This window comes from Chenopodium album, chromosome 21, assembly GCF_948465745.1.
Source record: "Chenopodium album chromosome 21, dcCheAlbu1.1, whole genome shotgun sequence".
NCBI lineage: Eukaryota > Viridiplantae > Streptophyta > Magnoliopsida > Caryophyllales > Amaranthaceae > Chenopodium > Chenopodium album.
This window is the reverse complement of record NC_137854.1, coordinates 19488507-19507064: the sequence shown is the minus strand read 5'-3', so window position 1 is coordinate 19507064 and position 18558 is coordinate 19488507. Positions and strand designations below refer to the sequence as shown.

Genomic DNA, 18558 nt, shown 5'->3' with positions numbered 1-18558 from the left:
AAAGTCGGCAGATGATGTTGGCATTTTCTATGCTTGAAGAAACCCACCGGTTGAGATAATTTCCATGCTTGAGGAAAGTCGATAGATGACAATTTTCCATGCTTGAAAAAAAATCTGTCTGATGAAAAAATTGCAAGTCTCTGTGTATCGAGAACCTTGCGCCGTGAATCCTCTTCTCTTGGGAGATGATCACTAAAATGATGATGGTTCGATTGTCCCCGAACGTGGGCTGTAGTTGGTTCGCTTGTCCCTGAACATGAGCTGTAGATGGTCCGCTTGTCCCCGGACGTGGGCTGTAAAAGGTTCGCTTGTCCCCGAACGTGGGATGTAATTGGTCCGCTTGTCCCCGGATGTGGGTTGTAATTCGTTCGCTTGTCCCCAAACGTGTGCTGTAGATGGTCCGCTTGTCCCCGGACGTGGGCTGTAGATGTTCCGTTTGTCCCCGGACGTGAGATGTAATTGGTCCGCTTGTCCCGGACGTGGGATGTAATTGGTCCACTTGTCCCCGGACGTGGGCTGTAGTTGGTTCGCTTGTCCCCGAACATGGGCTGTAGATGGTCCGCTTGTCCCCGGACGTGGGCTGTAGATGAGACCTGCAAAATAAAATTTGCCAAGGGACTCGTATAGACTATGATTGACTTGACCAACTAACTTGACCAAGTTTCACTTGACACGACATGACATGACATGTGTATGACTTGTGATTGTGTGTGTATATGTATTATTTGAGTGTGTGTGCAGACACAAGCAAACGAAGATGCAAAAGCAAAAATTTTCCGTCATTTTTAAAAATTTTATTTTCAAACTTACGTCGATGAGAAAATTTTAAAAACTTTTTTTAATTTCCCCAAAAGAAAAGATATGTAAAAAGGGAAAAAGTTTTGAACTTCTTCGTTGAGCAAGACGAAATGAATCGCATGGATTAAATTGCTTGTCTTGAAAATAATGTATGCATGATGCATGTTCTTAGGCCAGGAGGCTAAGGACAATTACATCATGTGACATGATAGATGAATGAACTTAGGTCATGGAGCTAGGTATCATATATATATGGTATAAAGAAGCGATCTTGAACGTCACTTAGGTCTAGAAGCTAAGCACGTATATAGATGAAGTAATTATTTCATAATGAACGTTTCTTAGGTCAAGGAGCTAAGCACGGTATGCTTTGTATGATTAAAAATCATTGACATATAAATGTTGCTCAGCGCATTATGCGATGCGTGAAACAATGAACATTGCTGAGGTTAGGAAGCTAGGCAAGTAAACAATGTTTCTTCTAAAGAATGTTGTCTTGAAAGATGATGACATGCACAGTGTTGAAACAAGATTTCATGATAAAGGGTTCTTAAAGGGAAAGATGATATGGCTATGTATGTGTGAGTGAAGTGTGTGAAAGTGATACTAAGGTGAGGCTGCAAAGGTTATGGTGATGGAAATATATGTGTGAAGAGTCAAAGATGATGACTCTTTAGGCTGGGTAAGCTAATGTGATGTGGGTTCAATCCCCCAAGTCTAGCTCTAAATGGATAGGGTTATAGAGATAAGCATTTGATATTCTTTGACTCGATCATGCATAGATATGAATATGAATGTGGCCGCACCTCAATGTGAGGTTGCCTACATATCCGTTAGGAATCAGGCCGAACGTAGCTGTAACGGAACTTTGCACAAGTATATGTACACCTCAAAGAGGTCTTTCAAGGGTTGTAATAGTTAAGCTGATAGGTGAAGAATAAAGGGTGAAAGGCTCAAGACCCGAGAGAATCCCCGCGAGATGTGTATTTATGTATTTGAAAAATTGATTTTGCAAGTTTTATTTTTCACTTTTTTTCGCTTTGAATTTTTTTTTTTTAAAAAATTCTTTTGAATCAATGTAGACAATCTCAGATCATGCGGTCCATCACTCACTTAGCATTCGTGTTTCTCAGGCACGGTACCAAGCACTCGATGAAAGACGCAATTTGAGACGTGTTCATATCAAAGACATTGGAACACTTGCCCTTAGACATTGTTATACTGTTACTTTACTACACTTTTTTTTTTGGAATCAATGTAGGCAATCTCAGATCATGCGGTCCATCGCTCACTTAGCATTCATGTTTCTCAGGCACAGTACCAAGCACTCGATGAGAGACGCAATTTGAGACGTGTTCATATCAAGGACATTGGAACACTTGCCTTTAGACATTGTTTTGTATTTACCTTTTTCTTTTTTTTTTCTTTTGTTGAACTTGCTTTCTGAATTTTACACAAATTGCACTCCTTCCCATCCCAGGGTTAGGTGAATGTGGGTTGAATAAATAAGGTCAATCGTTAGACGAGGCTCAAAGTGGTTGATGAAGAAATGGATGTGATTGAAAATGGTTTAAAGGGAATGACAGGGTTGCAAAGGTGCCTCAAATCATTGGTGTACCATGTGTTAAGTTCGGCGGGTTTTTTTTTTTTTTTTTTTTTTTTTTTTTTTTTTTTTTTGCGAATGACGTGATCGAATGCAAAGGAAAGAAATGCTTATTGATGGAACATGGCATAGAGACATGAGGATAAGGAGAACCTATGCTAGACTTATTAGGGAAAAAGGGTTGGAACAAAAGATAAAAAAAAAAGCATGAAATCTTGTATGGAAACTTGTCTTGTGCTTCGTCTTCATGGATGCTTATGAATTACTTGTTACCGCCAAGAGGGACAAGAAATTTGTTATTGCTGATGCTTTGATTGGAAGAAAAGAAGGAAGGAATGACGTTCCCCTTATTCTTCGAACTCTTGCCTAGTGAATCTTGACCTCGAGTACTATGGAAAAAATGAGCTTACTTAATGCATTGACTCAATAAATCGGATTGGAAAGGAAGAGTGTATGAAAGAATTTTCAAAACCAATGTGAAATACTCTACTCATTCCTATTACGACGGAAAACGACACATGCATGATCCTAGTGTACGATCATAAGCAATATAGTGCATTACTCGAAGACAAAGTATGTGCAACGACTCAACATGTATGATTAGGTGAGTTTATAAGACTCGTGGTATGATTGCATGACTAGACATGAGGATGTTGTGAAAAACAAATGACCAAATAGCACGAAAGACTAAAAGACAAACTAACTTGATTAATTTTGTCCAATTTTAATGTTTATGCTATTTACTAGGTGAAAACGGTCCATTGGCAATCGTTAGTCATAAATAAGATCAACCACAATCAAAGACAAAGAACACATGTTAAGGTTAGCACAATAATCACAAGAAACTAGGAAGACGAGTGGAATTCTAGAAGATTTAGGAATCATGGGTATAAATAAATAAAAATCTATAATCCTATGTTATACGAGTTGACACGGATTAAAGGACTTGGCTAAGACTAGCTTGACACAAAAAGAAAAAATAAAAATAAGAGGTTGCACACTAAAAAGACACCTAAACCGGACAAGCTAAAGTATATCGGTTATAACTTTTGTTCTGTGACTCTGATTGTGGCGAAACCAACGCCAAATAAAAGATAAAACTCGGGGCTACAGATCCATAGGTGGCACGACATGTAACTCTTTCTAAAACTGTGGCTATGACCAAAACAAGTTGACTCTTATGCAGGATACAGGAATAAAAATCCGGGTTGACTCAAATTAAAATAAAAAAATCTATGACTCGACTCTAATAAAAGGAAAAGGAGTTTGATAAAGAAAAAAAGAGAAGAAAGAAAAAATAAATAAATAAATAAATATATAAATATATGCACACATAAGCACATTGTCACGAATGATGCAATGAAGTTCGCAACCTAAAGTCAAGATCTATGTTCCACTATGGTCAAGCTTATTTGGGTGTCAAAGGGTACCATGGTTAAGAGTTTGGACGCGTTAGCAAGGCAGCCTCCCTTGAGGGTGTATGCCAACGGGCGGCTCCACGAGTTCGTGATGAAATCAAACTCGACTCCATGGTTTGGGTGGATTTAGAAACTCGGATGAACCCTTATTGCCATGAGCGTTTTTGGGTTGATAGAGCTTAAATCCCCCGGGCTATCCACATATGTAAAACACGTACTATTGTGGAAAAATAGGTGACCTAAAATGCATATGCATATGTGACAATGCCAATTAAATCTCAGGAATATAATTCAAGAATCTTTCAAGTCTCATCCACTCATCTCAATTAAATACCAATCACTCAAATCGATAAATAACCAAGAATCCTCCCCAGTGGAGTCGCCAAATTGTAGGCGCCTACGTTAAAAGCATGTTGTGAATATGCTTGGCACTCATAGGAAGTGGGAATTGACACATACGATTAGGGACAAGGAAAGTAGGGAGCCGCCAATAAGTTTTTAAGGAACTTGTAAACCGTTTACGGATCATTATAAGGCAACCACAAAAAGGGACAACGAAAGGCAACAACGATTGACCCGTGAAGGTTATACCCCATTCATAATCCATGAGATTACTAACTCCATATGGTTCGGAACCACGAAAGGAGGATCGGGGATGATGGTACGAAGTGAGTCATGGAATTTGCCTCTACTCGATTCTTATATTGAAAAGTAATCCTGCGATCTCAAAGGCATACAAACAAATATTCAATTTGCTCCAAACTATTATTATGCTAAATTGGTTGAATATTAATGCAACATATAATTCTAAAATATTAGTGATCACTTGATTAAATAACAAGATTAAAAAGAAACCTAAACTGGTTGTCCAAATTATCTTATTAGTCGTGATATTCAATTACATATTCCCTTTAACATGCAATATGGTGATCATAAATAATAATAGAACAAACATTAATATTGGAAGCATATCAACAATAATAGCGTTAGTAAAAAATAATAATAACCCTAATCATGATACTAGCAATTTAAAATAAAATAAGTAATTGAATTAATTAATTACTCACATTCCGCGCGTTCCTTTAAATTGCTTTCACGCCTTGGTTTAAGTATAGAACTTCGGGTACTTTATGGACTCCTTAGAGTGCTTAAGGGAAATAAAATGAGAGAATAGGGTGGCTAGAGTTTAGGCTAGAGCAAGAGAGAGAGGAGAGAATATTTTTGGTGTAGGGAGAGAGGATGATTTTTAGTGTAGAAGAGAGGAAGAGAGAATGATTTGGTGATCAAGCTTGTTGATGATTGAAAAGGGGGTGATATGACCTCTATTTATAAGGAAAAAAGAGGGGTCGAATCAAGAAAAGATAAGAATTCGAATCGGATAAAACTCTTGCCATAGACAGCAGTTTTTGCGGTTTTTGTTTTTATCATATCTTTTGATCCAAAAATCGGAATAAGATGAATAAGATATATTTGGAAAGATCTTGATGTCTATTTTCTAACTCAATTAGAATCAGATTAAAATATTTTGAAGAATAAAAGATATGGCCGAAATAGTGAGACGGTGTCAGTTTTGGATAGAGTTTTGTATTTCAATCATATCTTTTTCGTTATAGCTCGGAATTCATATTATAATATATCATTGGAAAGATAATTTCAAGATCTATCCAACCATGTATGATTTAGAGAAAAACTGTGAATCATGGAAATAATATCTGACAATCTTTGAACGTCTTTCAATTCGAATAGAATTAGGACTTTCAAAAAGAAAAGTTTTATTCAATTTCAAATGCTTTAATCTTATCGTTTCAAAAAGGATAATAAAGATATTTTAGAAACTCATAGAAGCTTCCAATTAATCCTAATTGGATTAGGAGTGGGATTAAATCCTTTGGACCCTCCACATCGTAGGTAAGGTGGGCTTAGGTTTGATTTAGACTCAGTTTGGTATTTTGGCCATAACTTATTCGTTATAACTCGGATTTGGGCTTATATTACATCATTGGAAAACTCTTTTAAAGCCCCATCTAAATATTTAATCATTGGACCCAGATTATGGACCAAAATAAACTGGTCTAAACATTTTTATAAAAAGGACTCGAAATGAATGATTTTAATGGACACGAAATTAATTATTTTGGGTTTAAAGGCACGAAATGAGGAAAATAAGTTATGGTTGGTGAAATAGGTTAGGAATTGGGTTGGTTTATGAAATGGAAACATGGATTTAAGCACTCAAAGGTTAAATACTCAACCCGACCAATAATGGCGGTGAAAGGTTGTTCATCATAGGGTTTGGTTTTGGGGAGACATTTTTAGGTGTCTACAGGTATATGAAATTTACCTACTCTAACAGGCACATCCTCTAAGACACCTAAAGGGTATTTAAAAGAATGATCGACCATTTGCAGAGTAATATTAGTAGATTTTAATTTACCCATATTAAGCTTGAACACACAGACAATGGCATGACACTAACACTAGCACCCATATCACATAATGCACTATCAATCTTAAGATTGCCAATATGACAAGGAATAGAAAAACTACCCGGATCTTTTAGTTTGGGTGGAGAATTATTTTGTAGTACGGCACTACATTCTGCAGTAAAAGCAACAGTCTCTAACTCAGTAATAGATCTTTTCCTAGTCAATATTTCTTTCGTAAATTTTGCATATGCAGGAATCTGTGTAATTAACTCTATAAAGGGAACTGTTACCTGCAAACTTTCACCATCTCCAGGAACTTACCAAACTGCTTATCCACTTTAGTCTTCAAATGTCAATTGGGGAATGGTAGTTTGATAATTTGTTTTTGAACATCATTACCCTTATCTTGAGTTACAACCTTCCCTGGAGTTTTACGCTGCAATGCAACATCAGAAATATTAGTACTACCTTGTAGCCCTGCAGGGCTAATGTTAATAACATTAGGTATAACTGAGTTAGGATATGCAATTTCTATTAAAACAGGTTCATCTTCTTTGGGCATAAGAGGCCCATTGTAGAGTGAACCACTCCGGAGGGTAATTGCGAACGCCTGATCCGTAGGTTGTACTGGTTGCGATGGTAGGATTCCCTGCTGGCGGGTTTGCAGAGTAGAAGAAATTTGCGCAATTTTACTATCTGTGATTTTATTATGGGCTAGGATCTGATCAATTTGCGCATCTCTACTCTCTATATGCTTTTGCATACTACCTAACATTGCTTTTATTTCTGACAAAGCAGGATCATTAGGTGAAGGAGTTTGTGGTTGGGAATTCTGGCCAGAGTTGGGATAGTAGTATTTCTGTTGTGGCTATGGTTGTGCTTGTTGTGTTTGTTGTGGAGGTGAAGGGTTCTGTACATTGGTGCTTTGATAGGAAAGGTATGGATGATCCCAATACCTAGGATTATAGGTATTGGGGTATGGGTTATTCTGCTTAGTGGATTGAAAAGCGTTAACCTGCTCCATGGAACTCCTACACTCCTGTTCCCAATGACCTACAATTCCACAATTTTCACAAAAAGCATCGTTAGAATTATTATTAATTGCAGAAACATTAGCTACATTAGCATTAACAGTACTAAGATTATCTAATTTCTGACAGATAAAGGTTAATTGAGCTTGCAAAAAGGATACTGGATCAACGTGGTGATTCCCCTTGTTTGCAAATCCTCTAGGATTCCTATATTGGGAATTGTGGATTGCCATATCTTCGATAACTTGACCTGCATCATCAACATTAAGGTTCATAAACCTCCCACTAGCTGCAGAATCTAGAATTGTTCTAGATGAATTTCCAATCCCATTGTAGAAAGCTTGAATCAACTACCACTGTGCTAAATTGTGATGGGGGCACTCTATCTGCAGATCTTTAAATCTTTCCCAAGAATCATATAATGTTTCATCCGGCTCTTGGTAAAAATTTTGAGTTGCACTTCTCAATAAAGTTGTTCTCTCTGCAAGGTAATATTTATTATAAAAATTTAAAACAAGAGTCTCCCAGTTAGTAATACCAAGGGCAGTTCTATTTAAACCATTAAACCATAATTTAGCTTTTCCACTTAAAGAGAAAGGAAAAAGAATCTCCCTGATTTGGTCTTGGTTGACCCCAGCTTGCCTTATGGTATTACAATATTGACAGTAGTCGGCAATATGAAGATTTGGGTCTTCACCCTTAGCTCTACTAAATTGCTTCCTTTCTATCATCGTAATGAACTGGGGCTTGATCTCGAACCGTACTCCCTCGAGATCTGGAATAGGAGAAAGGTGGGGAAAGTGCGTCAAAGACGGCTGCGAATAATCGCTGAGCTTTTTAGGGGGTCCTCCTATCATCTCTAATTCTAGTTCTGAAGAAGTTTCTTAATCACTAGAATCAGACGGAGGGTCTCTAGGAATATCACCACCTAAACTTGCCAGTATTTTCCTGTAGAAATTCTTTTGTCTATGAAAAGAGCGCTCGATCTCGGGATCGAATGGAATGTAACCTGATCTGGAACACCTGGGCATAAACAAAGAACTAGACGACAAATATGAGAACTGTCCCAAAGATCTTACATTCTCTAGACGAAAGAAATTAATCTAGACTACAAGAACAATCACAAATAAAAATAAAACCGTTTCCCCAGCAACGGCGCCAAATTTTGATAGGCTAAAGTCGTATCGCCTAATCAAAAGTAATTCCTAAAACCACTAACTAAATATAGATAGGGAAGAAGGGTCGAATCCATAGGGAAACAAGTCTTTTTATTTCTAATTAATTAATATAATCTAAATTATTAAGTAACCAAAATATTATTGTAAAAGGGAAAACTATACTATGAAGGGTAAAATTAGGGAAGAGTTAAGGATAGAGAAAAATCAATGAATTAAAGACATAGGGCATAGGTTCACCAATAAATAATACTCCAGGGTAAAACATAACAATCAACAATTAACATTGCATATATAACATGATTAACAGGCTCTCGTAATTTATTAATTAACATAGATCTAACAGGCTCTCGTAATTTATTAGATCTAAGTTCATATTGAAAATAGCGTTTAATATCAAATTAACATATGCTTGATTCATCAATTCAATATGCTATACTTTTACAAACAAATCACATCTGCTCGATTCATAATTCGATGTAAAGCGTTAACACAATTCAATAAGAAATCATCATGCAATGCCAATGATCAATAATAGTCAATCATCAATGCATCAATTAACTTGATCATAAATGGCTTTCACTACGTATTACAATCACAGAATTCATCTACCGGTATTAAATCTCATCTCTCAAATCTCGACTTAACCATTTATAAATTAACCTGCCTATTAAAACTAAGCCAAAATATCAATTCTCATCTCTCGAATCTCGAATTAATATTGCTAAACTCATACGAATTAAATCTGGCCAAATCTAACCGCATAGCATTAAACCAATCAATAGGAAATTAATATCAAGCATTGACAATTAACAATAATAAATTACCCCTTCATATTATTTATGGATCCCCACAACCCTAGAAAGAGAACTACTCACACATAATTAAATCTAAACTAAACAAAGCAATTAAACAAGACATGATAGAAGGAATAAAATAAATAACTGAGATTAAAGGAGAAGAAATCGTTACCAAAGTAAAAGGGAAACAAGAGATGGAATTAAACTAAGAATTGTAGAGAGAGAAAATAATACAAAGAGTTTAAGAGGAGAGAGAGGGAGAGAAAAAGAGAGTAAGGGAAGGGAGAAAAGAATAAGAGTAAGGTGAAAAGAATACTAAACTCGCTTAACAAAAGCGTATTTATACTAAGCTAGAAAATCCAAAGTTAAAACAACTTAAACAAAGCTTAAACTTCCTTCCAGAAACACGCGCCCCGATCGGGCGAGGCAACGCCCAATCGGGCCCGCCTTTTTCTTGTGGGCTTCACTTCTCGCGCCCAATCAGGCGCGCCTTCGGGCGAAGGGCTGCTGCGGTCTTTGTTCTTCTACTGCCCGGTCAAGCGGAGCCCCTTGCACCGGCCACCGGGCGGTGACACTTGGGCCACTTGGACTCCTCGTTTGGGCTTTAATAATCTGGTCCAATGCCTCATCTTCCCATAAGTCGAGCCCTAAATCATTGGCTTGATGACTCTAACCAATCTTGGGCTACGAAAGATGGTCTTGCTCCTCCAATGCTCGTAGTTTCCCCATATAATCCCGGGAAAATGCTCCAAAGGTGCAATTCCCTACAAAACTCAACTAAAACTACGAAAACACGTACTATAAAACACCAATTAGTAATAAAAGTGGCTCTAGAGAGCCAAAAGCACTACTAATTACGACCAAGGTACGGGGGTAAAATACTATATAAAATGGACATATCACTAGCTTCATTCAAGGGAGATGTATGGAAGATAACATTATCCTAATTAAGGAAGTAGCTCACCTTTTCCATAAATCCAAGAAGGGTAAGAATGTAATGGCATTGAAGTTAGATTTGACCAAAGCCTAAGATTGTTTAGAGTGGTCCTTCATTTCTAATACTCTTCAAAATCATAAGTTTCCTCAGACTACTATTGATTTAATTATGAATTGCGGCGTCAATTCTACTTCAATCTCAGTGCTTTGGAATGGTGAGGTGACTGATAGTTTCAAACCTTCTAGGGGTATAATGCAAGGTGATCGTCTTTCTTCATACATTTTTGTTTTATGTATGGAAAGACTTTCTTTGTTAATAGAGGATAGTGTAGCCAGGAGAGAGTGGAAGCCTCTTAAAATCTCGAAAAATTATAGTCTTTCACATCTTTTTATATGTTGATGATGTGTTCCTGTTTGGTTCAGCTACTATCTCCAATCTCCAAGCTATGCTATATATTCTTGCTCAATTTGGACCCTTTTCAGGATTAAGAATTAATGATCTTAAATCCGGCATTATCTTTCCAGCTAAAATGGAATTTGCTATTAGATCTCATATTATTGCTACTATAGCTAAGTTTTAGTTCATGTTCCTTTGGCAAGTACTTAGGTGTCAATATCAGTCCTAATAAGCTTAAGAAAGATGATTACTGGAATTTGCTAACCAAGTCTCTGGATAAGATTAAAGGTTAGCAAGCAAAGCTGCTGCATATGGTTGGAAGATGTACTCTGATCAAATCTGTTCTTAACTCCTACCCTCTTCATGCTATACGGACTGGTCTTCTTCCTTCTTTTGTTCTAGTTAATCTTAAAAGCAATATAAGAGATTCCTTTGGAATAGGACTAATTCCCTTAGATACACTCCCAAATCTAAATGGGGTAATATTATTCTTCCTACTGCTTTAGGGGGTCTAGGGATGAGATCTTTGAAGGAATGGAATCTTTGCTTCATGGCTAAGTTAAGTTGGGTGAAATTCTAAAGGATAAGCACTTTACAAGATCCAATCTTCTTCACTGTATTCCTAACTCTTTTCAATCACCAATTTGGAGGGATATTTTGCAGGGAAGAGCCATTCTTGCTAAAGGCTTGATTGTTAGAATAGGAAATGGTAAGTCTCAGGTATCATCACTGGGTTGGTGAAGCCCCTTTTTATAAAATATTGTCCTCTGAGGTCCCTGATTCTAAAGGTTACTGGAGAATTCTAGTATTATAAGGAATGGAAAATGGTAAATATATTGATAATATCAAATATTTACTTCCACCTCATATAATTTCTCTCGTTCTTTAATTTGTACCCCTCTCTTTATCATTGATCCTTATCAAATTCAATGGCAACATCATGTTTCAGGTGCTTTCATCTCAAATCAAGTTATTTTTAGACCACTAGTCCTTCTCCATTTTCTTTTAACTGGAAAACATTTTGGAAAATGAAAGCCCCTTACAAATATAGAATGTTCATGTGGAGTTGCATTCTTTAAATTCTCCCAACAGCTTCCCTTCTTGCTTTTAAAAAATTCCAAACTTTGATAGCACTTGCACAAGATGTCATTCTCAACCTAAGACTTTCATTCATTTGTTTAGAGATTGCACCTCCTCCATCATCTTATGGAAAATGATTTTTAAAAAAGTTAAGCCACCTCCATAGTTCAATTACAGCATTTTCATGAATTGTGATTGGAATGCTTGGTTGAAGTTTAATTTTATCCCAAACTCAAAAATAGTAATCAATATTCTCAATGGGAATGTGGCATATCTGGAAATTAAGAAATGGTTTATTTTTAACAATGAGATATACAATTGTAATTATGTTTTTAATAGATTATAATTGATTATCAAATCAATACTTTTGTGCTGCATGGCAATGATAAAGGGAGGGGGCTAATGGGTGATAGTCAGTTTTCCTCTTCGGCCATTTTAAACTAGAAGCTACCAATAGTAGGTTTTTAAAAGTTAAATACTGATGGGGCTTGGAAAAATGCTGAGGAAGCTGGGGGTGGAGGAGTATTCAGAATAGACAAGGGAGAATGGTATTTTGGGTTCTCTAGCAAGTACAATGCAACTTTTGCTTTAGTTGCGGAATTTTATGCTCTGCGTGAAGGTATCAATTTTGCAAGAGCCATCCTTGTTCAATTTCTGGAGGTGGAAACAGATGCTCAAGCTATCAAAGGAATGTTGAATAAGGAACCTAAGCATATTCATCATGAACTTGCTACTTTGATTATTGATGTGGGCAGGCTGCTAAGAAACATGGATATATATGACTATCATTTTCAATCATATTCCCAAACGTGTTAATCCAGCTAATCAAGGTATAAAAGGTACTATCTTGAGGGGATTTTAATTTAATTTTTCGAGTTTATTATTTTATTAAAATTTAATAACAATTTATTCATAATGCAGTATTCAAAGTACACATTCGAAATATGTAACTTAACTCTAACCTTAAAGATTCAATTATTTTATGATACTTTATTTTATTGATTTATAAAGAATGAAAACTAGTATGGTAAGGTTACTTTAATTACTGATTATTTTTTATACCTGTAGATTCAATTATTTTTTATATTATTTTCCATGATCAGAAGCCCTATGGTTTCAGGCTTTCCGGATGTCCGGAGTGAGTGAGAAAGCCACCGGTAAACTCGAGGTAGACTTTTCCACTACGAATTTACCTGTAGACCCGAACCAACACAGCCCATTAAACAGGCCTAATCACAAGGAGTTTCCTATGTTAATTTTCATGCTAACGAATATAACAAAAAACGAGACATAATTGAGCACCAAAATTTCATCTTATATGTTACAGAAGGCATAAAATTAAATTGTAACTCTCCATACATCAGAAATTTGCTCATTTAGAATTAAGGGCAAATGACAATTTTGGCCTTGACTTGTTCTTGCCAAGTAACTTCATCTGTTTTGCCCGTTCTTCCTCCTCTTGTTGTTTCTTTCTCCGCATAGCTTCTTCCTTTTGTCTTTGCATCTCTTCCAATTCCCGATATCGTTCCTCTTCCTTTCGCTGCTGCTCTAATGCTTCCATTCTCTGAGCTTCCTCAAGCCTCCGCCGGTTTTCTTCCAGCATCTTTTCAAGTTCTTCTTTCTCCTTTCGAGCTTGTTCCTGCAAGCAGCGAGAACTGTCAAGTATATGGGGCCTACTGTTTTCTATTTATTGATAAGGAGAGACTTGGCTGGAAGCCTGGAAACCACCATACTTACAGAATTTCCTAAAAGTGCACAAGTACCTAATAAACGACTAACATAGACAGCAAAATCTTACTACTTTTTACCTCACAAAGCATGTTTCTCACCCCCAGAACTCCAGAACCACAAAAAAGATAATATAAATTTTAAAAAAAATAAAAAAAATAAAATAAAAAGAATAAATCAATTTAATTTACTTTACCTCTTTCCGCTGAGCATCAAGTTTAGCAGTTAGCTTTTCTCTCTCGAGTTCAGCAGCAACCTCTTCATGTAATTTCTTTCTACCATCCTCCAACTGCCTCTGTATTTCTAGCTTGATCTCCTCGGAGTTCAGGCTGTCAGCAACTTTTTTACAAATTGTTTCCTCCACTCTTCTAGCAGTTTCCTCCTCAATTAGTTTTAACTCAGCTTCCTGCTGACGCCTGTTGGGAAGGGGGAAAAGGGTATTAATTACAAATATCATAGCAATATGGCACAGAAGCGGACACACCTTGCCTGTCTATACAACCAATTGCCAAACATCGTCTACAACGTGGCAGGGCTGCTAAAAAAGTCTACTGTTAGTCATCAAGAAACTAATTGAACAAGTTTTTTTGGTTGCTCTCCTTTTCCATTCTGTAACCAATGAATGGCAAACTGACCTTTATATTATATTTACGCTTTTAAGGCATACCTCTAACTGAATCCAGATCCAAACAATGACAAAACTTGTGTACAGTAGATAAAGGAGGCAGCCAATGGATCATCAAATATAACAAGTTGAAACAAAGCAGTATCTTCCTTCAGAAAAGCCTGTGGAGGAGAATGTCAAGTGACCTGCTGCACTTGAAAACTAATCATAAAAATATTTAAATTCAAACCTTAAATATCTGTATATCTGTGTTAAACAAATAGTCACCCAATACTTTCGAAGAATTCAAACTTGATAAAGTGGGGTAATTCAGACAACAACCAGTTCATAAGACCACCAAGACATCAGCATGATCCAATCCAAGTCAGCATCTTTCATTATTGATTAATCTGGCTGATTTCAAATTGTCACAATGGTGGATGTGGTTCACTGGATTAGTTATTTCACATAATTTTTATTCTTAATTTTTTTCTTTTTACGAAAAAATAAGGTAGAAGATATATACCATCTTTGTCTAGTAAATTAAAAAAAAAAAAAAAATCTTTTCTACATGCACAGTACCAGTTTTTAATGACCTACGTGCAGAAACATATTGTTTTGTCGCCTACAGCACATCAAACCTAAGAGAGCAAAAATAAAGGAGGAGAAAGGAAAAAGATGTACAGGTGTATACTACTACTCACAGCTATGAAGCATATAAAGACAAATCCAATTCAAAACCAAGACTCTTGCCTACAACAAAAAGTAACATTTCTTCAGTTCCAAAATAAATGCAACATGGGGGAGGATTTGACGAGGAAAAATACAGAGATAAAAAGAGGGACCCACATAATGAGAGATAAAGTGAACAAAATTACAAATTACCAAATAAAGCAGTGGTGCAATTACTTTGAAACTTCCTTAAATAGGAAGATATGCAATTATCATGAAATGGAGGAAGTGTATCCATCTTCTATGCTAGAATTGCATCATTTGAATATTCAGGAACGGTTCATATGTGAATTACACAGGCTGACAAAATATCCTATGTTAAGCCTTGATGAAGTTCCCTCAACAGCAAAAAGGAATGCACTATACACTTACAGCTATGCATAACATCCTCTTCATCAAATGAAGATTTCATTATCTGTTTAGACTTCAGATTAACAACATTACAAGGGCCACCATTCAATACATAAAAATCAATTAACCCAATAATAATTTGAAGAATTATAATAATCACATAAATATAGCTAGGATGTAGGATCAAGAATGGAAATATGAATATCAAGTTTATCAACCTTCGTAAGAAAAAACCATGATACCCTAACAACTATTTAGACATCCATATATCAGTAGATTCATTAATACTATATATGTCGTAATGTTAAAATAAACCAACATTTGGTTACAGAACACCACTATAGTGAAAATCAACTTCAGACAGTTTTGGGCGCATTCGGGGTAGAGTAAGCCCGGGGGATGGGAGAAAGCTTTGGAAGGCATTTTCATAAGATTGGCAGCTCCATACATAGTATGTATGTGTATAAGCAAGGATATATTGTGTATGCAATTTACGCTAGATTACAAACTCGGTTCAATGATCTGTTACCATATGACAGACTGGAGCGAGTAGTATCATTGCAACTCTGATTTCCACCTTTTCAGTACCTCTCAACATAACAGATTAATCAATATGAAGAAGGGTACTAATTTACAAATGTACCTTCAGTTCACATTTCAAATATATATCTATCAAAATATACCATAAAACCCAAAATATAAACATTATACAAATGAACAAACAGAAGACACAAAGAAAATGTAATTAAAGAATATAAAGATTATAAGTAAGCAGAATCTAATACAACCTCTGAAGTCAAATTCAGATTCCAAAGACATACTGTAGATTACAATGACAATTAGAACTTAAACTATCATATGAAAAGGGGGAAAAAATCATATTGATTAAAGAAATTTCAATATATACCTTTGCTTCTCTTCTTCTAATTTCAACTTCTCATTGGCATTTTTCTGCTCTACTGAGTCAAGGCTTGGACTAGGAGATTTGCGTACCGGAGACAACGAAGTGCTGTTACTTCGTCGCCGTCTATAACGTCTAGGTGATGCTGAACGACTTCTATGGCGCCTTGGGGTGCGAGAACGATTTTTGTGGCGACGAGGGGAGATAGAATTTTTTCTTCTGTAGGATAAAAGGAAGACTGTTGAGAGAAAATCTAATGCCTGTAAATGATGCAATACTAGATGAAGAGTAAAGGTGCCGACACTCCCAATCACGATTATTCCAAAAAGCACTTGTCTTTACCTCATTAAAATGTAAACAAAAATCTTTGTGGTGCTCCATCTTTAATCACATGATGTCGCTAATCACAATGGTGGAACAAAGTAAAGCCAGCAGCACATATTACCTGCTCACCTCCCAATAATGGGAAGCAACTTCTCTCAAGACTTACAAGGAAAGCATTGTATCCTATTCTTAGAACATTCTAACAATTAAATCTCCTTTAGAAGGAGACGGACAATCTTCACAAGTTCACAGGAAAGCAAATGACAGGATTGACCTTAATTAAGCAAAATTGAAGATTACTGGACAAATTACACAGCCAGCAGTAATCAACAATGCAAGAAATCTCAGGAAATCAAAAACAAGACAACAATACCTTTATAGAACATGGAAGCTCTGCAGCTAGGATCCAATTATTACGTAACTCATAATAAACAAGGAACACAACACAGCAATTAAATTGTCTCAGCAAGGGTATTTCAACCTAAATATAAGATTCTAAACATCATGTTTAGATATTAACACAAAACTGTCAAAAGAGAAATAGTTTATTCAACTAAAAAAGGTTAACAAGAACGGAAGAACAAACGAAGACTAAATGGCCAATAATCAAGCTCAACTCTTGTGAAGATAGCTTTTATATTAGTGCTTCTTTGGTTGAACATAGGATACAACTTTTTCCTATTAAGTTTTAGCAATTCCTAGGAAATGCTAAGTTTTGTTTGGTTGACCACGGGGAGTTTAACTTCCAATGGGAATTTCCACTTACCAAGGGGGACCTAGGTAGGTATTTCCTCCAATATGTAGGAAATATAATTTCCTAGAAAGTTCAAATTACCATGTTTTAAACAACCAAACAACACCGTCTTCTCAACTTCCTAAAAAACTCCGTTTTCTTTTGTCATCCAAGCAAGCACTAAGACTAAGTTCCATGCCTCCACTAAATATATTAAACGAAAAGTAGCTTGTGAAATTAAAATACATTTTGACATTACTCGTATACATACTTGCACTTTGGCCCGATTTCAATGACCTTTTCTCCATTATTTATTTATTTATTTATTTATTATAACAAGGCAGCTCCGCGATTCATATGTATACCTAGTATTTCAATCTTAGTAGTTAGAGACGATTGGTCCATAAGCTCCACCCTCAAATATATAGGCGCATTAAATAAACTGTACAAGGTTGTGATATACAGTTTGAAAAACACTGTGCATTACAAATTAATCTACATTCACCAATAACAGTATGATCAATCCAAAATTTAAACCTACAAAAATGGTGATTATGGGAAGGGGATTTTGGGGAGGGATTGAACGGGGTCACCTGCTATAAGGCGACGGGCTTCTTCCCCTATGACTTTTTCTACTACGCCTATAATTCGATGGCGATCTCGACCGAGATAAATCTCTTCCCATCACAATTCCTCACTTGTTCCTTCTTTAATGGGGTTTTTGGATTATGTTCAGAAATTATCACAACACAATCCACTAGCAAAAATAATCTGTGCAACCAAAAAAATGGAAGAAACCCAATTAGCAAAATTTATCACAACACAATCCAATAGCGAAAATAATCCGTGCAACCAAAAAAAATGGAAGAAACCCAATCAGCAAACTAATCGAATTTGATATAATTGATTAATCACAACATAATAAAAATTGATATGAATAAGGAATTAAAAGCAATAAAAAAGGTAGGAAAATCATGCTTAATTTGATTAACCTTTGATTGAAAATAAAGGGTAAATAGCATGTGAAGATGTTGAGGAAAATTAAGTAGCACCTGAAAGTATGTGATCGAGCGGCTTCCCTAAATACAGGGGAGGGTTGAGAGAGATGAGAGAGGAGAATGGTTTCAACAGTCAAGTGTTGGTGCCGAACCCTAACCGATGAAACTGTAGAGATTTTAGGATTTTGGGGTTATGACTCTTACGACTTTACGAGACATCATAGGTTATAGCTAGCACTGTCAAAACGGTTTGACAGTTCAGTTTCGGTTCGGTTTGAAATCGGTTCGGTAGTTAATCGGGTCGGTTTGGAATCGATTTAATTGTCTCACGGGTCGGTTTTGGTTCGGTTTAAATAGTTATCGGTTCGATTCGGTTTCGGTTTATTCTTAAGCGGTTTTAATTCGGTTCGGGTTGTAAACAGTCCGGGTAGTAAACGGTTCGGTGCAGGCGGGTTGCGGTTTGTTAACGGTGCGGTGTAAACGGTTTTTATCCCGATTCAAACAGTTTCGGGTTGGAAACGAT

The 18558-nt window shown here is 36.2% G+C and overlaps 1 protein-coding gene across 5 annotated transcripts; it reads right to left on the bottom strand.

Annotated features, from left to right (window-relative positions):
- Positions 1-12938: 12938 nt before the first annotated feature.
- Positions 12939-18223, bottom strand: LOC145601351 (uncharacterized). 5 transcript variants are annotated; one of them, XM_081657352.1, is made up of 5 exons: positions 18090-18223; positions 17631-17808; positions 15987-16199; positions 13589-13808; positions 12939-13303 (listed from the first exon to the last, which is right to left on the bottom strand). In XM_081657352.1, exons 2-5 carry the CDS (start codon positions 17720-17722, stop codon positions 13037-13039), a joined length of 792 nt encoding a protein of 263 aa, XP_081513478.1. In that variant the 5' UTR covers positions 17723-17808; positions 18090-18223; the 3' UTR covers positions 12939-13036. The 5 variants fall into 5 exon arrangements, with proteins under 5 accessions (XP_081513478.1, XP_081513480.1, XP_081513479.1 ...); XM_081657354.1 differs by having other exon boundaries at positions 15987-16196; XM_081657353.1 differs by having other exon boundaries at positions 18030-18194.
- Between the last annotated feature and the right edge of the window lie 335 nt (positions 18224-18558).